This window comes from Neodiprion virginianus, chromosome 6 (assembly GCF_021901495.1).
Source record: "Neodiprion virginianus isolate iyNeoVirg1 chromosome 6, iyNeoVirg1.1, whole genome shotgun sequence".
NCBI classification, from domain to species: Eukaryota; Metazoa; Arthropoda; class Insecta; order Hymenoptera; family Diprionidae; genus Neodiprion; species Neodiprion virginianus.
Genome location: NC_060882.1, coordinates 21,781,119 through 21,803,455, shown reverse-complemented (window position 1 = coordinate 21,803,455; position 22,337 = coordinate 21,781,119). Strand labels below are relative to the sequence as shown.

General features: G+C 37.7%; 1 protein-coding gene across 8 annotated transcripts in view; it reads left to right on the top strand.

Annotated features, from left to right (window-relative positions):
• Nucleotides 1-22,337, top strand: part of LOC124308177 (sodium channel protein para) — a 67,777-nt gene that overhangs the window by 32,285 nt on the left and 13,155 nt on the right. Inside the window, exons 5-25 of one of the 8 annotated variants that reach the window (XM_046770617.1) lie at nucleotides 3,627-3,782; nucleotides 3,960-4,165; nucleotides 6,025-6,153; nucleotides 7,913-8,004; nucleotides 8,309-8,521; nucleotides 8,591-8,651; nucleotides 8,727-9,036; nucleotides 9,118-9,399; nucleotides 12,811-13,242; nucleotides 13,393-13,486; nucleotides 13,633-13,701; nucleotides 16,188-16,462; nucleotides 16,595-16,768; nucleotides 16,870-17,220; nucleotides 17,362-17,566; nucleotides 18,505-18,639; nucleotides 19,033-19,165; nucleotides 19,253-19,374; nucleotides 19,584-19,843; nucleotides 19,936-20,109; nucleotides 20,860-20,982. In XM_046770617.1, the coding sequence (XP_046626573.1) occupies nucleotides 3,627-3,782; nucleotides 3,960-4,165; nucleotides 6,025-6,153; nucleotides 7,913-8,004; nucleotides 8,309-8,521; nucleotides 8,591-8,651; nucleotides 8,727-9,036; nucleotides 9,118-9,399; nucleotides 12,811-13,242; nucleotides 13,393-13,486; nucleotides 13,633-13,701; nucleotides 16,188-16,462; nucleotides 16,595-16,768; nucleotides 16,870-17,220; nucleotides 17,362-17,566; nucleotides 18,505-18,639; nucleotides 19,033-19,165; nucleotides 19,253-19,374; nucleotides 19,584-19,843; nucleotides 19,936-20,109; nucleotides 20,860-20,982 (3,996 nt within the window). Of the gene's footprint in view, nucleotides 1-304; nucleotides 338-3,626; nucleotides 3,783-3,959; nucleotides 4,166-6,024; nucleotides 6,154-7,912; nucleotides 8,005-8,308; nucleotides 8,522-8,590; nucleotides 8,652-8,726; nucleotides 9,037-9,117; nucleotides 9,400-12,810; nucleotides 13,243-13,392; nucleotides 13,487-13,632; nucleotides 13,702-16,187; nucleotides 16,463-16,594; nucleotides 16,769-16,869; nucleotides 17,221-17,361; nucleotides 17,597-18,441; nucleotides 18,640-19,032; nucleotides 19,166-19,252; nucleotides 19,387-19,583; nucleotides 19,844-19,935; nucleotides 20,110-20,859; nucleotides 20,983-22,337 lie in introns of all 8 variants that reach the window. The other 7 variants (XM_046770620.1, XM_046770612.1, XM_046770616.1 and 4 more) reach the window with 7 other exon arrangements.

Genomic DNA, 22,337 nt, shown 5'->3' with positions numbered 1-22,337 from the left:
TATTATACGTATGTTATATGTTAAATATGCATCACATACATTATATATGCATATATTTATATCTCTACTATCTTGTATTTTTTTATGTACATGCGTCTCTCTGATCGTTTCATTTTTTCCTATCACAGTGAAAGAGAAAAAAAATGTGAAAAAAAAAACAAAACGCAACAAGAGAAAGATATATACGGTCATATAGAAACGATTATATGATCGTTTATATCTGTATACTCACTCGTCCAGAAATTTCATGCTGATTTATGTGTTCGTATTTGTGTAACTACTTTTCTCCATTCTCCAATTGCAGGGAGGTTTTGGCCGGAAGAAAAAGAAAAAAGAAGTAAGATGTTGTATCATGCTAAGTAATACACTACTACTCTAATCACTCGGTCACCCACCCATTCGCTCATTCGCTCAATCACTCAATCACTCAATCACTCAATCACTCAATCACTGGACAACATCATCATCGACTTGTACATCAGAAGATAATACACAATTTTCCCTATCACGGCTGCAATGTATTCGTATAGATTCGTATCACTACTCACATGACCCTTTCGATGAATTTACATAACTTCCACGAACAAATTTATTCAATAATTTAGAAAAAAGTCTAGAAGCTTTGACAGATCGATAAAAGAATTTTTTTTCTTCCGTATTAGGTTTGAAAATTTTTATTTATTTTATTTTTTTCTTATTCCGCTAGCTCCTTCAAAAATTAAACTCATTGGTAAAGCAAGTGTTAGTCGATGACGGATTAGAAAAAGAAGAAACGAAATCTGCGATCATTCTCAGCATTTTAGCCCCTTATCCCTCACAAAGTAACCAACAAATCATGTCTATATATGACATGTATACCTATGTGTATATACATACATACATATATACTAGGGTGGGTCAAAAAAATCAAGTATTTTTTTTTTTGGATTCGACACACGAAAACTAGTTCCTAGCTACCTCTAGAAAGTACTTACCAAATCTAAGCTCTTAATATTAACGGGAAGATTATGCTCATCATAGTTTTCCATTTTCAATTTAGTCTTATATAAAAATGGCCATATCTTATCACCAATAGATTGTTAAATTAGTTGCATCGTCAATATTTATAGGAAATTGAACGCTCTACAAAAATGGTCTCTTATACTTTTTTCATTAATCTAACCATTTAAAAGATATTCAAGGTGAAAGGTTGAAGTATTTTAAGGAAAATAACTTTTTGTTTTGAATTTTGTAACTTACTAAAAAATAATTATTGTCAAATGAGTTTCAGATATTTTCATAGGAAATTGAACGCTCTACAAAAAAGGTTTCTTGTGGTTAATCGATTACTGTAACCATTTAGAAGATATTCGCAGTAGAATCCCAATGCCTGTTGATTTTAATAGTTTTTAAATAATTATTTCCAATTTATCCATTTATTTGATGGATTTTGAGATAATTTATGATCTATTCCAGAAAGAGAAGGTTTTTATTTAAGAAATATCATCAAATATATCAGCAGAAAAAAAAAATTCTATTTTACCATATGAAATTTTATAATTCAATACAGTATTGATACAAAAATATATTTTTTCTTTTTTTTTAAGTTATAAAAATTGACTTTTATGATATTTGATGATATTTCTTAAATAAAAACCTTCTCTTTCTGGAATAGATCATAAATTATCTCAAAATCCATCAAATAAATGGATAAATTGGAAATAATTATTTAAAAACTATTAAAATCAACAGGCATTGGGATTCTACTGCGAATATCTTCTAAATGGTTACAGTAATCGATTAACCACAAGAAACCTTTTTTGTAGAGCGTTCAATTTCCTATGAAAATATCTGAAACTCATTTGACAATAATTATTTTTTAGTAAGTTACAAAATTCAAAACAAAAAGTTATTTTCCTTAAAATACTTCAACCTTTCACCTTGAATATCTTTTAAATGGTTAGATTAATGAAAAAAGTATAAGAGACCATTTTTGTAGAGCGTTCAATTTCCTATAAATATTGACGATGCAACTAATTTAACAATCTATTGGTGATAAGATATGGCCATTTTTATATAAGACTAAATTGAAAATGGAAAACTATGATGAGCATAATCTTCCCGTTAATATTAAGAGCTTAGATTTGGTAAGTACTTTCTAGAGGTAGCTAGGAACTAGTTTTCGTGTGTCGAATCCAAAAAAAAAAATACTTGATTTTTTTGACCCACCCTAATATATACCTATATATAGCCTCTACATTTCTACTATAGCCTGCTACACTCTTCAACAATAAATTATGTTCCTTTAGCTTAAATGACACCTGCCTGTGCTTCGGTATTATATAATATTTACGCCACTCCTGAAAATATTTATCCCTCGTTCGCTGTGCCAAGTTCTTCAACTCAATTCTTGAAGAAGAAAGTTGTATATTATGCGATATGATTACAGGACAGCTTCTTCATTTATTTTCTGATTCAAACTGTAACTGATACGCGGATAAATATTGCAAGGTGTGGGTTTACAAACAGAGATCGCTTGGCAACGCTTGTAGAACCTGTCTGCTTATATCATATTATATATCTGCAAAGCTTGCGAGGTATCTTACAATGCGTAAGATACCTACATTATTTAATGTTCAATGTTTGTATGTATACATATAAATATATTTATATTTATATATGTATATGTATATGATAACTGTGTAATTAATTTTTTTCGTAATAGGTGCCAGCGTGGATCAGTAGCAGTTAGAGCTTTAAACTGCACGCCAATTAGCTCTAGCCGCAATATATTACGAAAGCTAATATTATACTGATAACTTTTCATTTCGGCTTACACAAATCAAATTTTCGGTAGTTCGTGAGGCTATTCTTATAAAGTATACCTTACGGAAATGTACTGTATCGTACTAATTACTTCGATAAATGTGAAGACAATATTCGTCAGGAAGTAAAATGAAGTTTTACGAGCTACCGAATTGCATATAATACGTTTATTGTTACGATATTAATACATTTATTCACCAAAAGTTCAAATTTGCAATATTTTCTCGATAAATTTTCATTCACATAGGTATTCGTATTATTCTGGTGTAAAAAATAAAAGTATCCAGTTCTAAAACTTTGTTCGAAAACTTTAAAGCTCCGGTAAACATATATTTCAATGAAACAACTGACAGTCTTTTAATTCTTCGTCTAATTTAATACGGATGCATATATATGCAAATTATTTGAGATCCTCAATTAAAAAAAAAAATATATTTTCAAATTTATAGAGTAGCTTTACGGTTTACGCGGAACAAAACGCGTCATTCAACCAACCAGCACTAACATATCTCCTGATCTTATTGTGAAGAAAAAATAAGCTAGCATCGATCTTATTTGACGCGATTCTATGCGTGAATGACTAACGCTATACAGTGAGAAAATCGGCCCGAAAAAGTCGAGGCAAAAAGATAATAACAATTGTAAATAAATATAGCGTCACCCCTGCACATGTCTTGCGCAAGTGAATTACTAACGAAAAAGAAAATTATAAGAAACAATAATTACTAACGAAAGAGTGGAAGAAAAAAAATAAAATAAAAGAAAAAAGACCCCCAGCTTTGATCGGTCGGAATATTTCTGTAACATTTCTAAACTTGTAGGTACGATACGACGACGAAGACGAAGATGAGGGACCTCAGCCGGACCCGATGTTGGAGCAAGGTGCGCCCATCCCGGTGCGACTACACAGCGAATTCCCTCCGGAACTTGCTTCCACTCCTCTTGAGGATATTGACAGCTTCTACCATAATCAGAGGGTAATGTAACGCAACCATTGCAGAAGTGGGAATATGAAATTCACGTAGGAACGTACGCGTGTATAATAAAATAGTTAACACGCAGTTCGGCTGAAGCCGAGTTTCTTCGTATCTAGTACGTATATATCTATATATATATATATATATTTAATATCGGATTTCAACCCTGTTCGACAGACGTTCGTGGTCGTCAGCAAAGGCAAGGACATATTCAGGTTTTCGGCGACGGATGCGCTGTGGATCTTGGATCCCTTCAATCCAATCAGACGGGTGGCCATCTACATTTTGGTCCACCCGTTGTTCTCCCTTTTCATCATCACCACAATTCTGGTTAACTGCATACTCATGATCATGCCCACAACGCCCACCATCGAGTCAACCGAGTAAGTTTTGTACAGCAGTTTTATTAATTTACCTCTATTTTTTTTTCTAACGATATGCATATCGTTCGTTAATTTTAACAAGTATCTACGTCTATCATTGTCGGGATTTACGACGACGGTATTATTATACATATAATACATATATTGTATAAATTTACAACGCTACAGCGATGATGAATTAACTAGTTGCATATATTGTAATTAGTAACCGTCAATTATTTTGCCGAAATTTTCAGAACGAATAGAACATATTTTTATACATCTAGTATCCCAGTAGCCGGAGACGTATTTTTTTTTTTTTTTCGTTTCCGCATTTGTGTTTCTCTTTTACCTTTCATTTTCTTCGCCAATTACAGCAGCTAGGATAGAGTCTACCTCGCACAGTATTTCCGAAGTTGTTACCACACACTATCAATAGTCTGATAATATCACCGAAACTCATTTCAAAGGCAAAAAGGGTGGTTAATAATTTGGTACCAACATATATAGGTTTCTTTTATTGCAGTCAGAGCTGCGTGATAGCTTTGGTAGTGTGTCGATAACGGGCCTACAAATTCCTCGTTTGTAAAAATTTTATATGAATAATATTGCAGCAGATACAATGCACTTAAGTTTTGTCAGAGAGGATTACGTAGCAAACTCGATGACCGTTCGCAGCGTAAGCAACTCCATAGACGAGCTTTGCGATTACGAATATTCCATGAATATAGTTCCATATCTAAGATATAATCGGGGCTTTCCGTGTGAGCTAGACCACCTCCAGACCTTCATCGTACCTTCGATTATCTTTCTCTCTAAGGGATTTATTACAGTACCTGAGAGTGCTTTTCTTGATTTTGTTGAAATTATTTTCAATCGGCGTTCCATTTCTTAATAGTCGAAATTTGGCCGTTCGCGAAATTCGAGAATTTTGGATCGATGTTATCTCCGAATTGAAATGTTGTACTACCGTAAATAATTAGGTTGCCCGTGAATTAAGCTATCAAATTTTTACTCTTGAGAACTCCGGAACAGAGGCTTGGAAAATTTTGGGAAAAGACAAGGAAGGTTCTTTCATGTGGTGTATAGAAGGGAAACAAAATCGAAGTTGTCGAAGTTTGGAGGTGGCCTGGTTCACCTAGAAAGCCCCATTTATATCCACGTGTAACGTTGAATTCCCATAGGTGAAATAATACAAGTTTATTTACTCGTTACGGGCAGTAAATGTGCGTGATGAACAACGAATAACGATAATCATAAATAGATGTTGATCAGTAATTTGACGTCTCTTAGTTTATAGATTTCTATTTAGACCCCGATACCGTAATTTATTACGTTGGTAAGTTGGCATTATCGTTGTTAGAAAATAACTAGATTAGAGGAATAGTCGGTCGAATTATGTATTATTATACATATATAGATAAAAACAAAGCAAAGAAAAATGTTGTTTGTCCACATAACTAATTTTCTCAGCTCTGAAATCTCAAAAGAATCGATTCTTCAACTCTACCCTTTATCCTTTAGAGCAAGAAACATGTGATTTTTTTCTGTATCATCTCAAGTCCAAATTTCGATTCGTAGTACCGAAATTGACGATTAGAAAATGCTGTTTGAATCACACTTAAAACAAACATGATACTTTAGTATTTAGACATCATAATACATAGTGTAGATCATATAATATAGAGATCGAGATAAATAATTGAAGGAGTAAAGAAGTTCTATAATAAAGCAAAGCAAAGTACCGTTATGATAGGAAGAACGCTTAGTCATTTTTATTTTTTATTTTTATTTATTTAATTATAAAAAAAACTTTTTAGGGAACCGTCGCACGGAAGAAACTCATATTTTAAAGCTGAGCGGTGTATTTGTGGTTTCAGAGTGATATTTACGGGCATCTACACATTTGAGTCCGCCGTTAAGGTGATGGCGAGGGGTTTCATTCTGCAGCCTTTTACCTATCTTAGAGATGCATGGAATTGGCTCGACTTCGTAGTAATAGCTTTAGCGTGAGTAGTTAAACATATTCATTTTTTTCTACCAAAAACCAAGACCCCCAGTATATATACTATGATAAATCATACATATAATATATATATATGTATATATATATATATATTATACATAAATTCCAAAACCGTGAAATAGCGCCAGCAAGCAGCGAGCACAAAATTAGCAGACGTACATATATTATATACAACCGTAGAAATCGATGAGAAAATGAAAGAATTATCCGCATCACGCGTTCTCCGGTAGCTACCACTCTGCACGCCGGTGGTACTTGGTGTACTTTGAAAATTAAAAGAAAGAAGACTGATGATGAGCTTTTTTGTCGCGCTTAAAATACCGCGTTGCGAATAAATTTAACTCGCCTTATGATCACACGATTTTCTTAGAAGTTGAAAATTACGAAAATTTATCTCTGCCATTTGCATCATCAGAATGGAAAAACATCTTCCGATTTTCTGCTCTTTCGATTACGTACTTACAGTAAGATTGTTATTTTTCTAAATTCAGGCCTGAGGACAAGAATCACTAAATTTCGCGCTAAAATATTTGATTTACGTGAAATTCATTTTCCTCCGATAGAGTCGAGACCGTTCTCTTGGGATAAAATTTTTGCAAGTGGTAAACCATCTCTCTGATCGGTAACCGGAGCAGAGGAAAATTAAATGTTATTTTTCGAGCCAATTTACCCAGCGTGCTTGCAACAATGTGTTTCTTCGGATGTCGTGACAAGTTTCCTCTTTGAGACGATTGACTAATAGAGTTGCGCTTCAATGTTCGAGAGTTACTCGGGGAGGAGTTACCTTGAACAGCAAGCGAACCCCTCGAGTGTGACGTGAGAGATTACATTCGCATTTAATTACATCTCGACTGCAGTCGACAGCTGCAATTGACCTGCAGCTTTAACATCTCTGTTGAACAATTGACAAGGGACTCAATTAATCATCCGTTAAAATTCAAAGACGTATACACGAGACGAGAAAAAAAAATATGTTTCCTTCAATTGCCATGATCACAATATAAGCCCGAAAACGCTAACTAGTAACCGAGTTAGAATTCCAGGTTAACATAGACCCCCTTCAATTGATTTGTTAAGTACGCTATCATAATTACGTAGTATCGATTATCTTGTTGGACATATAAGTTAGACAACTAGTTAGGGATAGAGTCATATACTCATATATTGGTTAAATAAAATACCTTTAGTTTTTGCCACAAATAAAGTATTACCATTTGTAATTTCATTGTTATAGAATAGTTTTTTAAGCAAATTGATTAATTAATTGATTAATATTGTTCGTAGACTAGTACATTTATTATACATATATACTTATATATAATTGTTGATAGATAACTTACTACGAAAAAAAAAAAACAGAAGTATTTCACCCATTCGAAACAACCCATCTTCATCCATGTACCAAAGCTGCCATCACTACATTTTTCCTCGTCGTATATCATCACCGAGTCACAACAATTCACCTTTCACGAAAGAGAAAGAAAAAAAAAAAAAAAACAACAAAAAAAACCCATCATCGAAACGTATCACGATCGTAATTCACCATACGTACCTGCTCCATGCATGTCGTAAAATTTCTAATTAACTAGGTATAACAGATCATGTCTAAATTACTTAAGAAACATATATAATACACACATGCGGTAGGCAATAGAAGATGTAGAGCGTTAAAGCTATTTGAAATGTGTTCGTTTTGTTTTTTGGTATCACTGTAACGTGTATGATGTTCGGGTGTATTGCAGTTATGTGACCATGGGCATAGATCTAGGAAACCTTGCTGCTCTGAGGACATTTCGAGTCCTTCGAGCCTTGAAGACTGTCGCTATTGTACCAGGTATGCTTAGTGAGATTAGAATAGACGAAATAGCACACAGATACCATCTAACGTTACATGAATATTGCATACACGCGTCGTATAGCGTTGCTAAAGTACATGAAACGTGATCATAACTGTATAGATGTACATTATACGTGTATGTGTGTGTATATACAATACATAATATTTATGTATACACATTGTACTTGTTGTTAAAGTTGATGTTTTGCTTGAACGAATAATTGTTAAAGTGCCACGAAGTGTGTTCGAACCGCCGTTACCGACAGCCGTCTTCGTACTAACCATAATTTCGATTCTCCAGGTCTGAAAACGATCGTCGGTGCCGTCATAGAATCCGTTAAAAATCTGAGGGACGTAATAATCCTCACCATGTTCTCGTTGTCCGTATTTGCGCTGATGGGTCTACAGATATACATGGGTGTTCTTACCCAAAAGTGTATAAAAAATTTCCCGGAGGATGGCTCGTGGGGCAATCTTACCGATGAGAATTGGGAACGATTCGTCAGTAACGAGAGTAAGTCGGTCGCCTATCGATGCGATTCAGTACAGAAAACATTCACCTTCACATGATTGTGTTTCGTAGCAAATTGGTACGTGGACGAAGGTGGGAACATGCCCTTGTGTGGCAATTCATCTGGAGCTGGGTAAGTTGTGCGCGATATTGTTGCGTCGAGTGGTTCTCTAAATATCTCACTTGCGCCATTTACGGGTATTCGCAGGATGTGCGATCCCGGTTACACCTGTTTGCAAGGGTATGGCTCGAATCCCAACTACGGATACACCAGCTTCGACACCTTCGGCTGGGCGTTACTCTCCGCTTTTCGTCTGATGACGCAAGACTACTGGGAAAACCTTTACCAGCTCGTTCTGAGGTCAGCCGGACCGTGGCACATGCTCTTCTTTATCGTTATCATTTTCCTTGGTTCGTTTTATCTCGTCAACTTGATCCTCGCCATCGTCGCCATGTCGTACGACGAGTTACAGAAGAAAGCCGAGGAGGAAGAGGCTGCCGAGGAGGAAGCGATCAGGGTAATTACTGATTTTGCTCTCGTTGTGAAAAGTAAACCAAGAGAGCGGTCGATTCTTACAATTGACTGGCTGGTTTTTCAGGAAGCTGAGGAGGCGGCACTGGCGAAAGAATCCAAACTTGCAGCTCATGCTGCAGCAAGAGAAGCAGCGGCGGCAGCTGCGGCTGCGGATCAGATAGTCAAATCACCATCCGACTTCTCTTGCCACAGTTACGAGCTGTTTGTTGGACAAGAAAAAGGCAACGACGACAACAACAAGGAGAGAATGAGCATACGTTCCGTTGAGTCGGTGAGCGAACACAGAGTGAAGCCACCCAACAACAATCACAGCAGTGCCTCGAACAAAGTCCGAAAAGTCAGTGCCGTAAGTAGTACACAGCTTATCACTGTACAGGACAAAACCCACCCAGTCCTCTCGAAAAAAAAACAAACTCTGGGAATTTATTCTTCGCTGGTTACGAGGCAAAGAATCAAAGTCGTACCGATTGATTAATTGCCATGCAAGGCAAACGATAAGGCGCGTTTCAAGTACGGTGTTGCAGCGTCGCACCGATAATTGTCTCTTTGCCTTGCAACACGTGCGTTGTATCCCAGATCTAAACCAACCGGTTTATCAGTGAGTCGAAGGACTGTTTTGTGATTTTTTTTCTTTAAGCGACAAACTTTGTTTCTGATTCGTTATCAAGTATTTTCAGTTCGATAGTTTTTCCCTTCGACAATTTTTCGACCGTGCAATGAGTTTTACCGATTTTGGGTAAATCTTCGTGAAATTCAATGACGAGATGATTGAAAAAAGACGAAAAAAATTCGGAATCTCAATCTCCTTGACGGATACGTGACAATTCACGCAAAATCACAATCACCGAGTAAATTGAAGCCTGAGGGCGTTTCAAGTGTATTATTCTGATCACTCACTGTAATATCACAACTGGACGTTGCACTGTGACTATTTGAATAAAATTACTTGTATCATTTTTGTTCGGTATTGTAAATTATACTTTTTTAACATTTGACCACCGTAATATAATGTCAAAAGCAGGAAGCATGGATCGATTTAATTTCAATTGGAATTTCACGAAATTTTTCTTCACTTTTAAAAGAGCAATTATCAATTCGATTACATTCTCCGTTTTTATTTTTTTTTTTTTTAATTCTCAAGTTTTGACAAAGTTGATTTTCACGCGAATCCTTCCCATACCACCATGATACATTGACACGAATCACAATATTCGACCAATCACTTGCTTGCATGACGTTTCACATTTTATACTTGCAGATTAGCTAGTTTTGATTGGTAAATCGGCCGAGCGGTTGATTGAAAAACCTGCGTTTACTTGGTTTCAGAATTGAACAATATACAATGCTTATCGTGAAATGCTTATTTACAGTGATACCTTAGAATCTGGTGATACGTGATTATAACTACACTTTGAATTTCAAGATTTTTCCAGCCGCTCAATCGATCGAACACATTTTCATTCAGTGTACTTATATACATATACGTATATCTCTACATGTATGTATATATTTATACTCAATTTACATGTCAATATCATTTACTCTAATGCCTACGCTTATTCTGTATAGCCTGAAAAAATTTGTTTCTCTGTGGTTCGTATTCTATTCTTTCGGACTTGTTTAGTCACTTCGGAAAAAGGTAGGATATTATAATAGTTATTTGATTCATTGTACGTATTTCTTGTATGGAATCTCTACACGTTCATTTCTTACAGCGTCGTATGTTAGACTTATACGTCTACTTGCCGAAGTACCCAGGATTATTCTTAGACAACAAAGGACTTTGTCACGCAAAGATAGAGATTGTTAAGACCTAAAGCAACGTGCACGCTCTACGAACCATGAAAACAGAACGCATTGTTATCGGGCACTTCATAGATACCTATTTATCTCGAGAATGTCGATAGAATGAAATTAAAATTGTTAATATTAATAAGACGACGTTGGCGAAAAACGTTTTCAATGAAGAATAACAAGTTATGAATTTTGGTATTATCCACGCGCACATTTGCACGTCGATTCTTATTCGGTGGAATAAGTGGAGTGACATTTCCGCGTCACATTGCAGACTTGTGTGTACAATTGAAAAATGAATCTGACGACGGATCAAAATGATATTACGTTTAATATACACGGTATTCCCGGTTTAGACGGTACATCTCTGTTTGGCATTGATCTGTGAATGCGAAGCAATGTGGTATTCGTGATGTATCGTGCAATGAGAATGTTGCATCGCAAATGCATGCAATCGTGACGTGATACTTCTGGCGAACGGAACATGTACTCGTATACCTACCTCATACGAGAAAGTTGACACGACTGTCTCCCCCAATCCTTAAAACACTCGCTATACTTCAGGCAATGTGTGTTTACTAGCTTATCGAACTTTGGTCTATGAATGGATGGCGGTAAAAAGTACACAGAGTGGTTCCTGGAGTAACAGATTTATCTTAGCTTTTCACACCTCGATACGGTACTCCTTCAATGATCATGTGATTAAGAATTTGAAAGTCCAGCAGCATGTAACGTAGTTGTTTTTAGCAATTTAAAATTCTCTCACCCCAAATGAACCAAAAATTTCATTATTGTTACATAAAAACAGATTTGATACCTCTAGGAAAATTGAGTGAGTAAAACATCGTTTCCAAACGATTGGCTTGTTTCACGAAAAACGGATCCTCTGTTACCTGGACCACCTTGTGTACCAAGTTGACGACGTTATTCAAGTATAGAGTATTATTCGACATATGTGTGCTTCCGCAAATGGTGCCTCTCCTTGGTGTAAATTCGTTTCACGTTACAACTGTTTGGTAGGAGATATCTTTTCTTGTTTTTTCTTAAGGTCTCTCGCGCCGCTAATGGCCAGTTTACTTATACCCACCAGGATAACCTGCGGAAGGTACGTCTCGTGTTGTCACCAACGACTGTACGTACCCCTAATTATAGGACTATAACTACTCATTAAGTAGAGTGAATAAATATGTTTTAGGCATATCTAAGAAAAATCGTGTAATCCGTTATTCGCGGACGTGTAACATATTTTTATATCGTAATTACTTCGTTCTCAAATAACGTTATCGATGACAATTACGGGGTATTCAGTTACTAATAAATTTATATCCCAATGGACCTTCGAGACGACGGGGTAAAATTTATCCGTAATTATAAAATTCAGTAACATGCTACATTGATCATATCGTTTTAGGCGACGAGTTGCTTGACTTGAAAACCATTTTGCGGTTGAAAGAATTATTACTGAATGAAATTTATAGCAAATAGCGCATTTCGTTTCCTCACATTTCAGGCTCACATCATGGAAAAAGTGAAAAAAAAAAAAAATAGGAACAAAGTAAAAGAAACGGTACAGTGCAGTATTCCCGGTCCCCGAGGTCACATATACAATAGTTCAGTTTCGCTCGATGTGTAGCGTTCGCTTAATTAGTAATCATCACCAAGGTTTCGAGACTGCCACAAAGAAGTGTGGTAGACGTAACCAAGTGTCCAATTAAAACGAAGTAGAAAGGAGAAGTGAGAAAGTCTTTTGAACCTCCGCGGGGAGACGGAAGATAATCAAGTCGTAGCTCACATAATTCACCGGGAGTTACGTATAGTAATTTGATAAATATCAGAAACAGACTCTGAAATTCATACACCAGTGAATAGAAAACGGACGATAATTCTTTCGCCGAGTGAAATTTAAGAGCTTGCAATTCAGCCCAATCCGTTATCGTACAATTTGATCTTTTCTCGGTTTCAGGCTAGCCTCAGTCTACCAGGGTCTCCCTTCAATCTGAGAAGAGGAAGCCGAGGGAGTCATCAGTTCACGATACGAAACGGCCGAGGAAGATTCGTCGGTCCTCCAGGCGGGGACCGGAAGCCCCTCGTTCTTTCGACGTACCTCGACGCCCAGGAACATCTGCCCTACGCCGATGACTCGAACGCCGTAACGCCGATGTCCGAAGAAAATGGCACCATCGTTGTTCCCGTCTACTACGCAAGCCTCGGCTCCCGACACTCGTCCTACACGTCGCACGCCTCCAGGTTATCCTACACCTCCCACGGGGATCTTCTCGGGGGTATCGCTGGCGCCGGGAAGCCGATGACCAAGGAAAGCCGTCTCAGGAGTAGGTCGGCCAGGCCTCCTTCGGGGAACGGTCACGTTAATGACCAGAACCATAAACACTTTTACGTGAGTATTACAGTCGCAATGGTGATACGTTGGCGAAGTAGGCTGCGTAAGGATACTTTTCACTCACATATTGTCTGTGTGTTTTTTTTTATTCTGACTTACCGCGAATCTTTTGCTTGGAATTTCCGTTTCTTCTTGATGTTGTTTCAGGAGGGAGACATGGAAGATCCAATGGGAAAAGTAAAGCAACAGGACAATCCGTTTATCGAACCCTCTCAACAGCACGCCGTTGTCGATATGAAAGGTGATGTTTTCCAACTGCGTTTCAAATCCGTAGAGATTATTTTCTCCTCATTGGTCAAACTTTAATTAATGACTGGTTATTGGAATTTTTCAATGTAAAACCAACTCGCGGAATTTGGTTTTTGAGTTTATGGGTTCCTGTTACAGATGTTATGGTTCTGAGCGATATCATAGAACAGGCTGCGGGACGGCAGAGCAAAGCTTCGGATCATGGAGGTAATCTTTTGCTTTTTCAATTTTACGTTATTCGTCCTAGTTCGGTGTAAATTTTTTATACGATTTATCGTTAGCGTCACTATTTGGCATATGCCTTTGACAGTTTGTACCTACCTGAGTACTATGTTGTACTATATGCTTATGTGCGTATAGTATGAATGAGTATTTGGTATCCATGTAACATACACACTTCATTACCCACAATTCATATATTGTATATTACCTATATATTATTGTACCTACTGTTTTTGAAATATTTCAACTCGCACCCATGTCAATTTGAAATTTGTTTGCTACACAACCCAGAATTGTCATGCTTCAATTCTTGCATATGTTTTTTGTACCATAACTACATTGTCACACCTTTTCTATGGTTTTTCACATTTCAATCCCATGGTATTTTCGTTTAATTTAGTCTTTGATTTTTTTGTTTTTTTTTTGCATTTCTATCGTCGCTATAGTAACATACCGGTATATGACGCGCAAAGGGAGTGTTACGGTACATAATGTTTTGATTTCTTAGCCGAGTATGAAAAATTCATTACACATAGCAATGTTTGGCTGTTTACCGTTCGAATTGATAATTATTGAAATTAAGATTTTCGCTAGAATTGATGTAAAACGTTGAGAGTTTTTAGTAAATTGTCAAAATGGTTTCCTCACTTATATTATCAATATTATACGTGATAGCTGTTTTAATTTGCCTGGGTAGTCGATAAATACTATCATATACACGTGCAGAAATCGGTGTTGATAATATATGTATATGTATTTTTCATTACTTGTTTTTGTAATCCGTAAGTATGTGTGTGTGTGGAGTAGATTGTAGAATTTTTGGGGAAAAAGAGTTTTTTTCTTGCGGAGAAGGAAATTATTTTCATCATTTCTTCATGTCGCATGTTTTTCTTTTTTGATAAACCTGCCCAATTCTTGATTGATGAGTTTTTCTACTTTTTCTTTCCCTATTTTTAGGCGATTTTTGCACTAAACTCTTTAGCACTTTGGAAATGCACCCGCACATTCTGTACATGAGAAAATTTTTGTTCCTAGTAACTGAATTGCACGTGTTATAGGATGATGGAGATGCATGTCGCAATGCACATAGAGTATAATTTTTGTCATGCATTTGTGTTTCATTGCACTAGTTGCGTTAACGCAAAAATGTGTTCGTATATGGAACTAGTATTAGGACCATATGAATGTGGATGAAAAAGTCCTTATTGCATGTTTAGAATCGATGACTGTTGTTATGACACACGAGTTGACTTGGTGAAAGGGGAAATGATTTACTGGTATACTTACGCTGTGTCGTGTTCAGAGAATCGCGGGATTTTTTTTAACGCTAATCAGATTTCGTATACCAGGAAAGATCTCCGATGGTAGATTGGCTGTTTGATAATAGTCGTTGATAGAAAAAAAAATCACGATATATGCATAGCAATGTCATTGTATAAAGCCCCGCTATCACTTGGAATAGTACCGATGACTTGAAACGTTGTATGCCTAATAAATAAATAGATTGCTTACGCCAAAGAACAATCGCACCGTTTCTTATGCTGATTATAGGAAATCTCTGAGCAAGAGCACTTTATAATTGTGTTGATACAAAATAATACACCTTTTATTGGTATATTAATTTTACGCTGTACTTATTAGCGTTATGACATTTACTTCTAACGAAGTCACAAGTCCGCTCGGGGGTTGTGGGAGGCTGAAACGCTTACGTTATTGGCAGCGCTTCATTTTATGCGACATTATAGAAAAGTGCGATCTTGTGACAATATTGAAAAATAAATCCACCTCCCGACGTGGACTTGGCTTAACTATTCGGAATTAACACTCGTAGAGCACAAGGTTGATGACAAACCAACATTTCTGGCAATAAGTAAATCGGTAAATAATTTGTTCGTATCTTACATACGCCCGTATACTATTATAATCGTAGATTCTCCCGCAATAAATAGACAGTCAATAGGTATAACGTAGATGACACAAAAGGTTTGGTGATAGGTATTAAATGTCTCACAATGCTTAAACAGTTTATCGCCACTTCATTAGGTGTGCTTCCAGACATTTTGGTTTTCGTACGAAACGCACAATGGCTAGATTCTTCAGAGTACCAGAATCATGCATGAACTTTGACTATCCTTAATCGTCTCGAGATACTTCTACAAGCATCATTGTCGTTTCGTCGTCGGATGAACGGTCAGAATTCGTTGCTTAAGAATACTCTCTGTAAGCCGGAATTTTCAACAAACATCGGAGTTTGAGATTAACATTATGATATAGATCGAAATTGGAAGAAATAAGTTAAACTCAGAAGCTATGCGCGTCTTCTGATCGTTCACCATCATTGTCAACAGCCCCCTGGCTTTCCGGTGTTAAGAATTCCGACTCCAAATCTCCTTAAAAAAAGAAATGAAAACAAAAAAACTCTTTCCCCAAAAAAGAGTGGTGGCAAATGAAGTTACTAACACGTGGTTCAGTTTCGATCTATTACTTTCCGACAGAGGACGACGAAGAAGGTCCTGCATTCAAGGAAAAATTATTGGCTCTATGCCTTCGTGGCATAGACATATTTTGTGTCTGGGATTGCTGTTGGGTTTGGCTAAAGTTTCAAGAGTTTGTCGCACTGGTCGTCTTCGATCCTTTCGTGGAGCTTTTCATCACGCTCTGTATCGTAGTCAACACACTCTTCATGGCCTTGGATCATCACGCCATGGACCCGGATATGGACAGGGTACTGAAGTCCGGAAACTACGTGAGTAAAAAAAAAAAAAAAATTGAGAGATGGGGCCGAAATAACTTCCCTCATTTTCGAGTGGCGTCAAATTATCACGTACAGGTACTATCTTCGCGCGCTGTCATTGATCGGCATCTTTTCTCTTTCCAGTTCTTCACAACCACCTTTGGCATCGAAGCAACCATGAAGCTGATCGCGATGAGCCCCAAGTATTACTTTCAGGAAGGGTGGAACATTTTCGACTTTATCATCGTGGCCTTGTCGCTGTTGGAGTTGGGTCTCGAGGGCGTTCAAGGATTGTCGGTGTTGCGTTCCTTCCGACTGGTGGGTGTCGATGATAAAAAGAACCGAGACGAAAAAAAAAAAAAACTCACACTCTCTGACGAGAACGACACTTTACGTCACTTGTACACGCAATTTTTCAGCTGAGAGTCTTCAAGCTGGCAAAGTCTTGGCCTACGTTGAATCTGCTTATCTCCATCATGGGCAGAACGGTGGGTGCCTTGGGTAACCTGACCTTTGTCTTGTGCATTATCATCTTCATATTCGCCGTGATGGGCATGCAATTGTTCGGTAAAAATTACACCGACAACGTCGACCGATTCCCGGACGGAGATCTTCCTCGATGGAACTTCACCGACTTCATGCACTCCTTCATGATCGTATTTCGCGTGCTTTGCGGAGAATGGATCGAGTCTATGTGGGATTGTATGCTGGTTGGAGACGTATCCTGTATACCTTTCTTCCTGGCGACGGTGGTCATTGGTAACTTGGTCGTAAGTGTGTTTGTCATTCCTGTTAGTTGTTGTTGTTTGCATTTACCACCGTAGTATCATTATCATGACTCATGATTTGCCTCGGTAACGAGAAGTAATATTTTTATGAAACATCCGTATGAAATGTTGACCAAAAAATAGGTTCTCAACCTCTTCTTGGCCTTGCTCTTGAGCAACTTTGGTTCGTCGAATCTATCGGCACCTACGGCAGACAACGATACGAATAAAATCGCTGAAGCTATCGACAGGATAGCACGATTCATACAATGGGTGAAGAGAAGTCTGTTTAACCTGTTTAAAATGATGCGAGCCAAGTTCACCAATCAGATATCCGATCAGGCGCCAGGTGAGGGACCGTCCAACAGTTGGAAAGAAGGTTTATATCCAATCAGATCGCTTGCTGTGTGCGCTGTTGTAGTCCGTCTCGCTGTCTTGGCTCCAATTTTTCTTTCATGTGGTCTTTTCAAGTTCTTTTCCAAGTATACCTGCCAACCGGAGGAGCATTTCGAAGCGGTACTACTTTGTAAACTATACGGTTTTAAGGAGTTGTTACGAACTTCTTTCATGCGCGAGGATTGAAAATTAATTTTTTCCACTAGTAAAACATCTTGTTGGCAGGTCTTTACTCTTTTCGTATTATTTTGCGTTTTTCGTATCACGTTCGTAAATCAAAGGGAATAAAATGAGAATGAAAACTAAACGATAAAACGAAAGTACACGGTATTTTTTTTTTTTTTGGATAAAATTTTGGCTAGTTGCTAGTCGCTTTTATAAGTTGGATTTGAAGTGGATATGACCGATATAAGCTAGATAAAGTTGAAAAATTACCCATCGTTATCAGTTGTTAATTTAACTAATATTATTGTTTGTCCATTTATTTAAATTCTTATTCAGTTTATTTCACTGTGTAGTGGCGTTCACTTTGAGTACCTATATGGTATTTCGAATTGACAGAATTCCATAGGTTAATTCAGTTGCATGCATTGTGAACAAAATTTAATTTACCGTTTGGCAATGCAGTGAGAGTAAAATTCGATCAATGATAGAATTGCAATTATTAAGACAAGAACTCACTGCCGAATGTTATCTGGCGTTTGAGTATTTTATCTTGACAAGAAATTAAGAGATTTGAAGTTGACTAAAAGAGGTAGAAGAGTATTGGAATTGTGTAAAGCAAAATTAGTCGTTATTAAATAATCGAAGAAGGTTTTGTGGTTTAAGTGATGTCCGGACGTTTTTATACCGCTAATAAAAAAGGATGTGGAATTCTGGGTGACTGTGCAGATGGAATCGATCGCGATGGAGATTTAGATCTAGCGGATGGTGAGCTAGATGGCTACAGAGATAAGAAAAATGCTAAAGATCTTAACAATCAACTAGAAGTGGCTATTGGCGACGGCATGGAATTCACCATCCATGGTGAGGATGAAATCGCGGAAGTTCTTCTCTTTCGCATACCTTTACTGTCTAGTGTTTATCGGGGAAAGAAATCATATTTATTTTTATACACCTTCGACGTAACTGCGTTAACATTTCTGTTAGTAAAAACCTGAAGCGAAGAATCGTCAGGAAGTTAAGATGATTGATCACAGATTTCGTATCCGAGTCTAAAACCATCGTGATATCAGTCGATCAATCTTCGAAGTCCTCCCGATTCTTCGTCTCTGGAATTACAAGTTTCAACAGTTCATCACCTGCACCGTGACTGGTCAATGTCTTCAACGAGCACTAAATGTGTCTGGATGTTTCGTGGCGTAGACTTAGTCGCGTTGCACAATGTCATTAATTTTATGGATATTTCCGTTTCCAAAGGAGACCTGAAAAACAAATTGAAAAAGGGAAAACTGTGTATGAACAATACGAAGGCGATCGGTAACTCAATAAATCATCACGACAATAGAATGGAACACGAGTACCTGAATCATCACGAGGAAGACACGATAAGGTCGGTACCAATGGACATGTTCATAAGTAGTCGGAAACTCTTGTTCCAAAGATGCGGAGTGTAAAAAATACCAAATTTCTTTTACAGTCATAAATCGTACGGTAGTCACAATAATCGTCCGTTCAAGGACGAGAGTCACAAAGGAAGTGTCGATTCGTTAGACGGCGAAGAGAAGAAAGACGCGAGCAAGGAAGATCTCGATCAGGAAGGTTCGTTACTAGGTATTGACAGAAGCTCACGATTCATTAATCCTCTTCCCCGTATCCGCTGATCCTTCAGGACCCATTCAGTCGTACAATAGCGTTGAGATTTTTATCGTCTTCGGCAGGTCGTCGTGCAAATCAATGTGCTTTAACGTCCACTTAGTCCTACCAAGTTCCTCACGGTTGAATTTACATAAATATCGATTCTTCGACAGATCTAGAGGAAGACGGTGAAGAAGGCGAAGAGGAGCTGCACGGAATTATCCGGACTGACGAGGAGATAATCGAAGCCGACTATCCTGCTGACTGCTGCCCGGATAATTGTTACAAAAAGTTTCCGTTCCTGGCGGGTGATGACGACGCTCCTTTCTGGCAAGGATGGGCCAATTTGCGGCTGAAGACTTTCCAATTGATAGAAAACAAGTATTTCGAGACGGCCGTTATCACGATGATTCTGCTCAGCAGTTTGGCTCTGGTAATATTTACTTAGTTGAGTTTGGCGCGAAGTTGGGTCGATGAAAGGAATTTGAAATTCACTCGAGCACGTCTATTTTCGTCCATCGACAGGCGTTGGAAGACGTCCATCTTTCGTCCAGACCGATTCTTCAGGATATACTGTACTACATGGATCGAATATTCACCGTAATTTTCTTCATCGAGATGTTGATAAAATGGCTCGCTCTGGGATTCAAAAAGTACTTCACTAACGCGTGGTGCTGGCTTGATTTCATCATCGTCATGGTAAGAGATTCAGCAGTGATAAATAATACCGTTGTTCGTTGACGTGTCGAGACGCTGTGAAAGAATATCTGAGAAACGAATAAAACCGTCAATGTCGAGAGAATATAAAACCGACGTCAGAGGCCGAGATCAATGTCGGCTTTATCCGTGAAAAATAAAACTCGTTTTTAAAGCTCGTAAAGCTTGTGCACAAATAGTTTACCAGCGGGGAAAATTTATTCTTTCACCGTTTCATCCTGTCTTTATACATATATAGATCAACAATATTTCCCTTCAGATAAAATGTCACTGGCATACATTTTTCTGTTCCTATACTTACACTGTCTTTTAGCAAGTATATATTTCCAGATAATATTCCAGCTCTACGGTAGGCGATACAGATGCGATAACTCGAATAACTCAACGATTCCTTATCATAATTCCTCAATCAGTTCGAAGACTTTGCGATAGTCCAAACCATCCGCGAATTATACTCCATTTCCGCAATGAATTTTTTCAACTTTCGTCGCACTATTGCAAAAGTTTCGAACTGATAATCCCATGGTTGTGTCGTTACAGCAACCAGAATAATGTCAGGGGCGAACGTCAACTTGAGGTTGATCGTTCAATCGCATACGGTCATTTCTTGATATACCTATACCTAAGTGTGTGGTCAACGTAGATGCGTATGTATATACATATATATGTATATACATATGTATATATACACATGTATATTAAAATGTATAACGTATGAGTTAATGACGATAGCTATCACTGATCAACTTGGGAGCAATCTGGGCTGGTGCGGCAGACATTCCGGCGTTCCGCTCAATGCGAACACTTCGGGCATTGAGACCTCTCCGAGCAGTCTCTCGTTGGGAGGGAATGAGAGTAAGTCATCGGTACAACGAGGATTGAAAATATCCAACCGGTTCCCGCGCTCCGGTTTCATCCAAATTCCAACTTGATCCCAAACACCGCAGATCGAACGACAAATAACAATTACTCAAGTCTGACGTTCAATTCTACGCTGCGTATATGTTTCATCATCCTTAAATAACGATGAGAATGATAATAATAACAATAACGCTGATAATCATCAGGATAACATTCGCATATTCTTGCAGTAAAATATAGCTCTTTCCTTTAACGGATCTCAATCTCAAGGCTAAACGAGGTTCTAAGCTTGATTGTGGTGCTTGATTAACAGTTAACTGCCGCTTACCAAATTTCTCGGAGAAAATCAGAAACTTATTAAAACGAAACTTGTCGGGTGGTAACGATGACGCGTTTATCTATAATTAATCAATGAACTAGCGATGTGCCACGTAGAATTGTCGGTCGTAAAGATCTGTAAGCAAACTTGGCTTTAGCTTATCCCCATTATTGAGATCCCCAGCTACACTGTAGCATACCGTGGTGTGCTTAATTATGGCGTGCGGCGGCACACTGACGTCCAAATTCAATCTACTTGGTGTCTGCACTGGTACTGGAGTCTTTGTCGTACTAAGCTATGCCGTGTACGCCTTTTTCTATATACAAATTTTCATATCAAATAATTGTTGTGCTCCGTGAAAGTATGCTTTGTATGTAACGTACAAGCTCCCTGAGTGTCTTTACTTAGCCTTCCTTATTACATAACCAACGCCCGCCGATGACGGATAGAAAACAATACATAAAAATTAAATCTTCAAATTTTCTCACAGCCGATATTATCGCTCGATCTGAAAATTATCATACACGTTACGCGTTGTATAGACATTTGAAAAATCTTTCATCTCCGTCGCATTTATCTGTTTGCGGTTGGCGTCGGTCTGCGTTTCCACGGTACGCGGATCTCTTGATACTAACAATTTTTCACCAAATCTTTCTCGCGATTAACAGTGACTTGTGTTTCAATTTAATTCAATATGTATACCACGTTCTTACGAGAGTGAAAAACAAAACGGCGGTTTCGTTTGGTAAATTTGTACCGCTTAACGTGGAAGTTTCGCAGTGGTTTCGAAATGTTTAGTCTGTTTCAGGATGGAGCCGATTGTTCGTTGTCTTTTGAATAAAAAAAAAAAACACTCTGTACATTTCTGTCTCTCGTCTGTTATATATGTGTATATACATATAAACATACATTTATGCATATGGTTATATACATGTATACATATATATAATCGTTTCCTGATTGTTGCTGCTGCTACACTGTCATTTTCTGTATTCTATACTTACTAATTTTCTACAGTTTGGTGACCCTG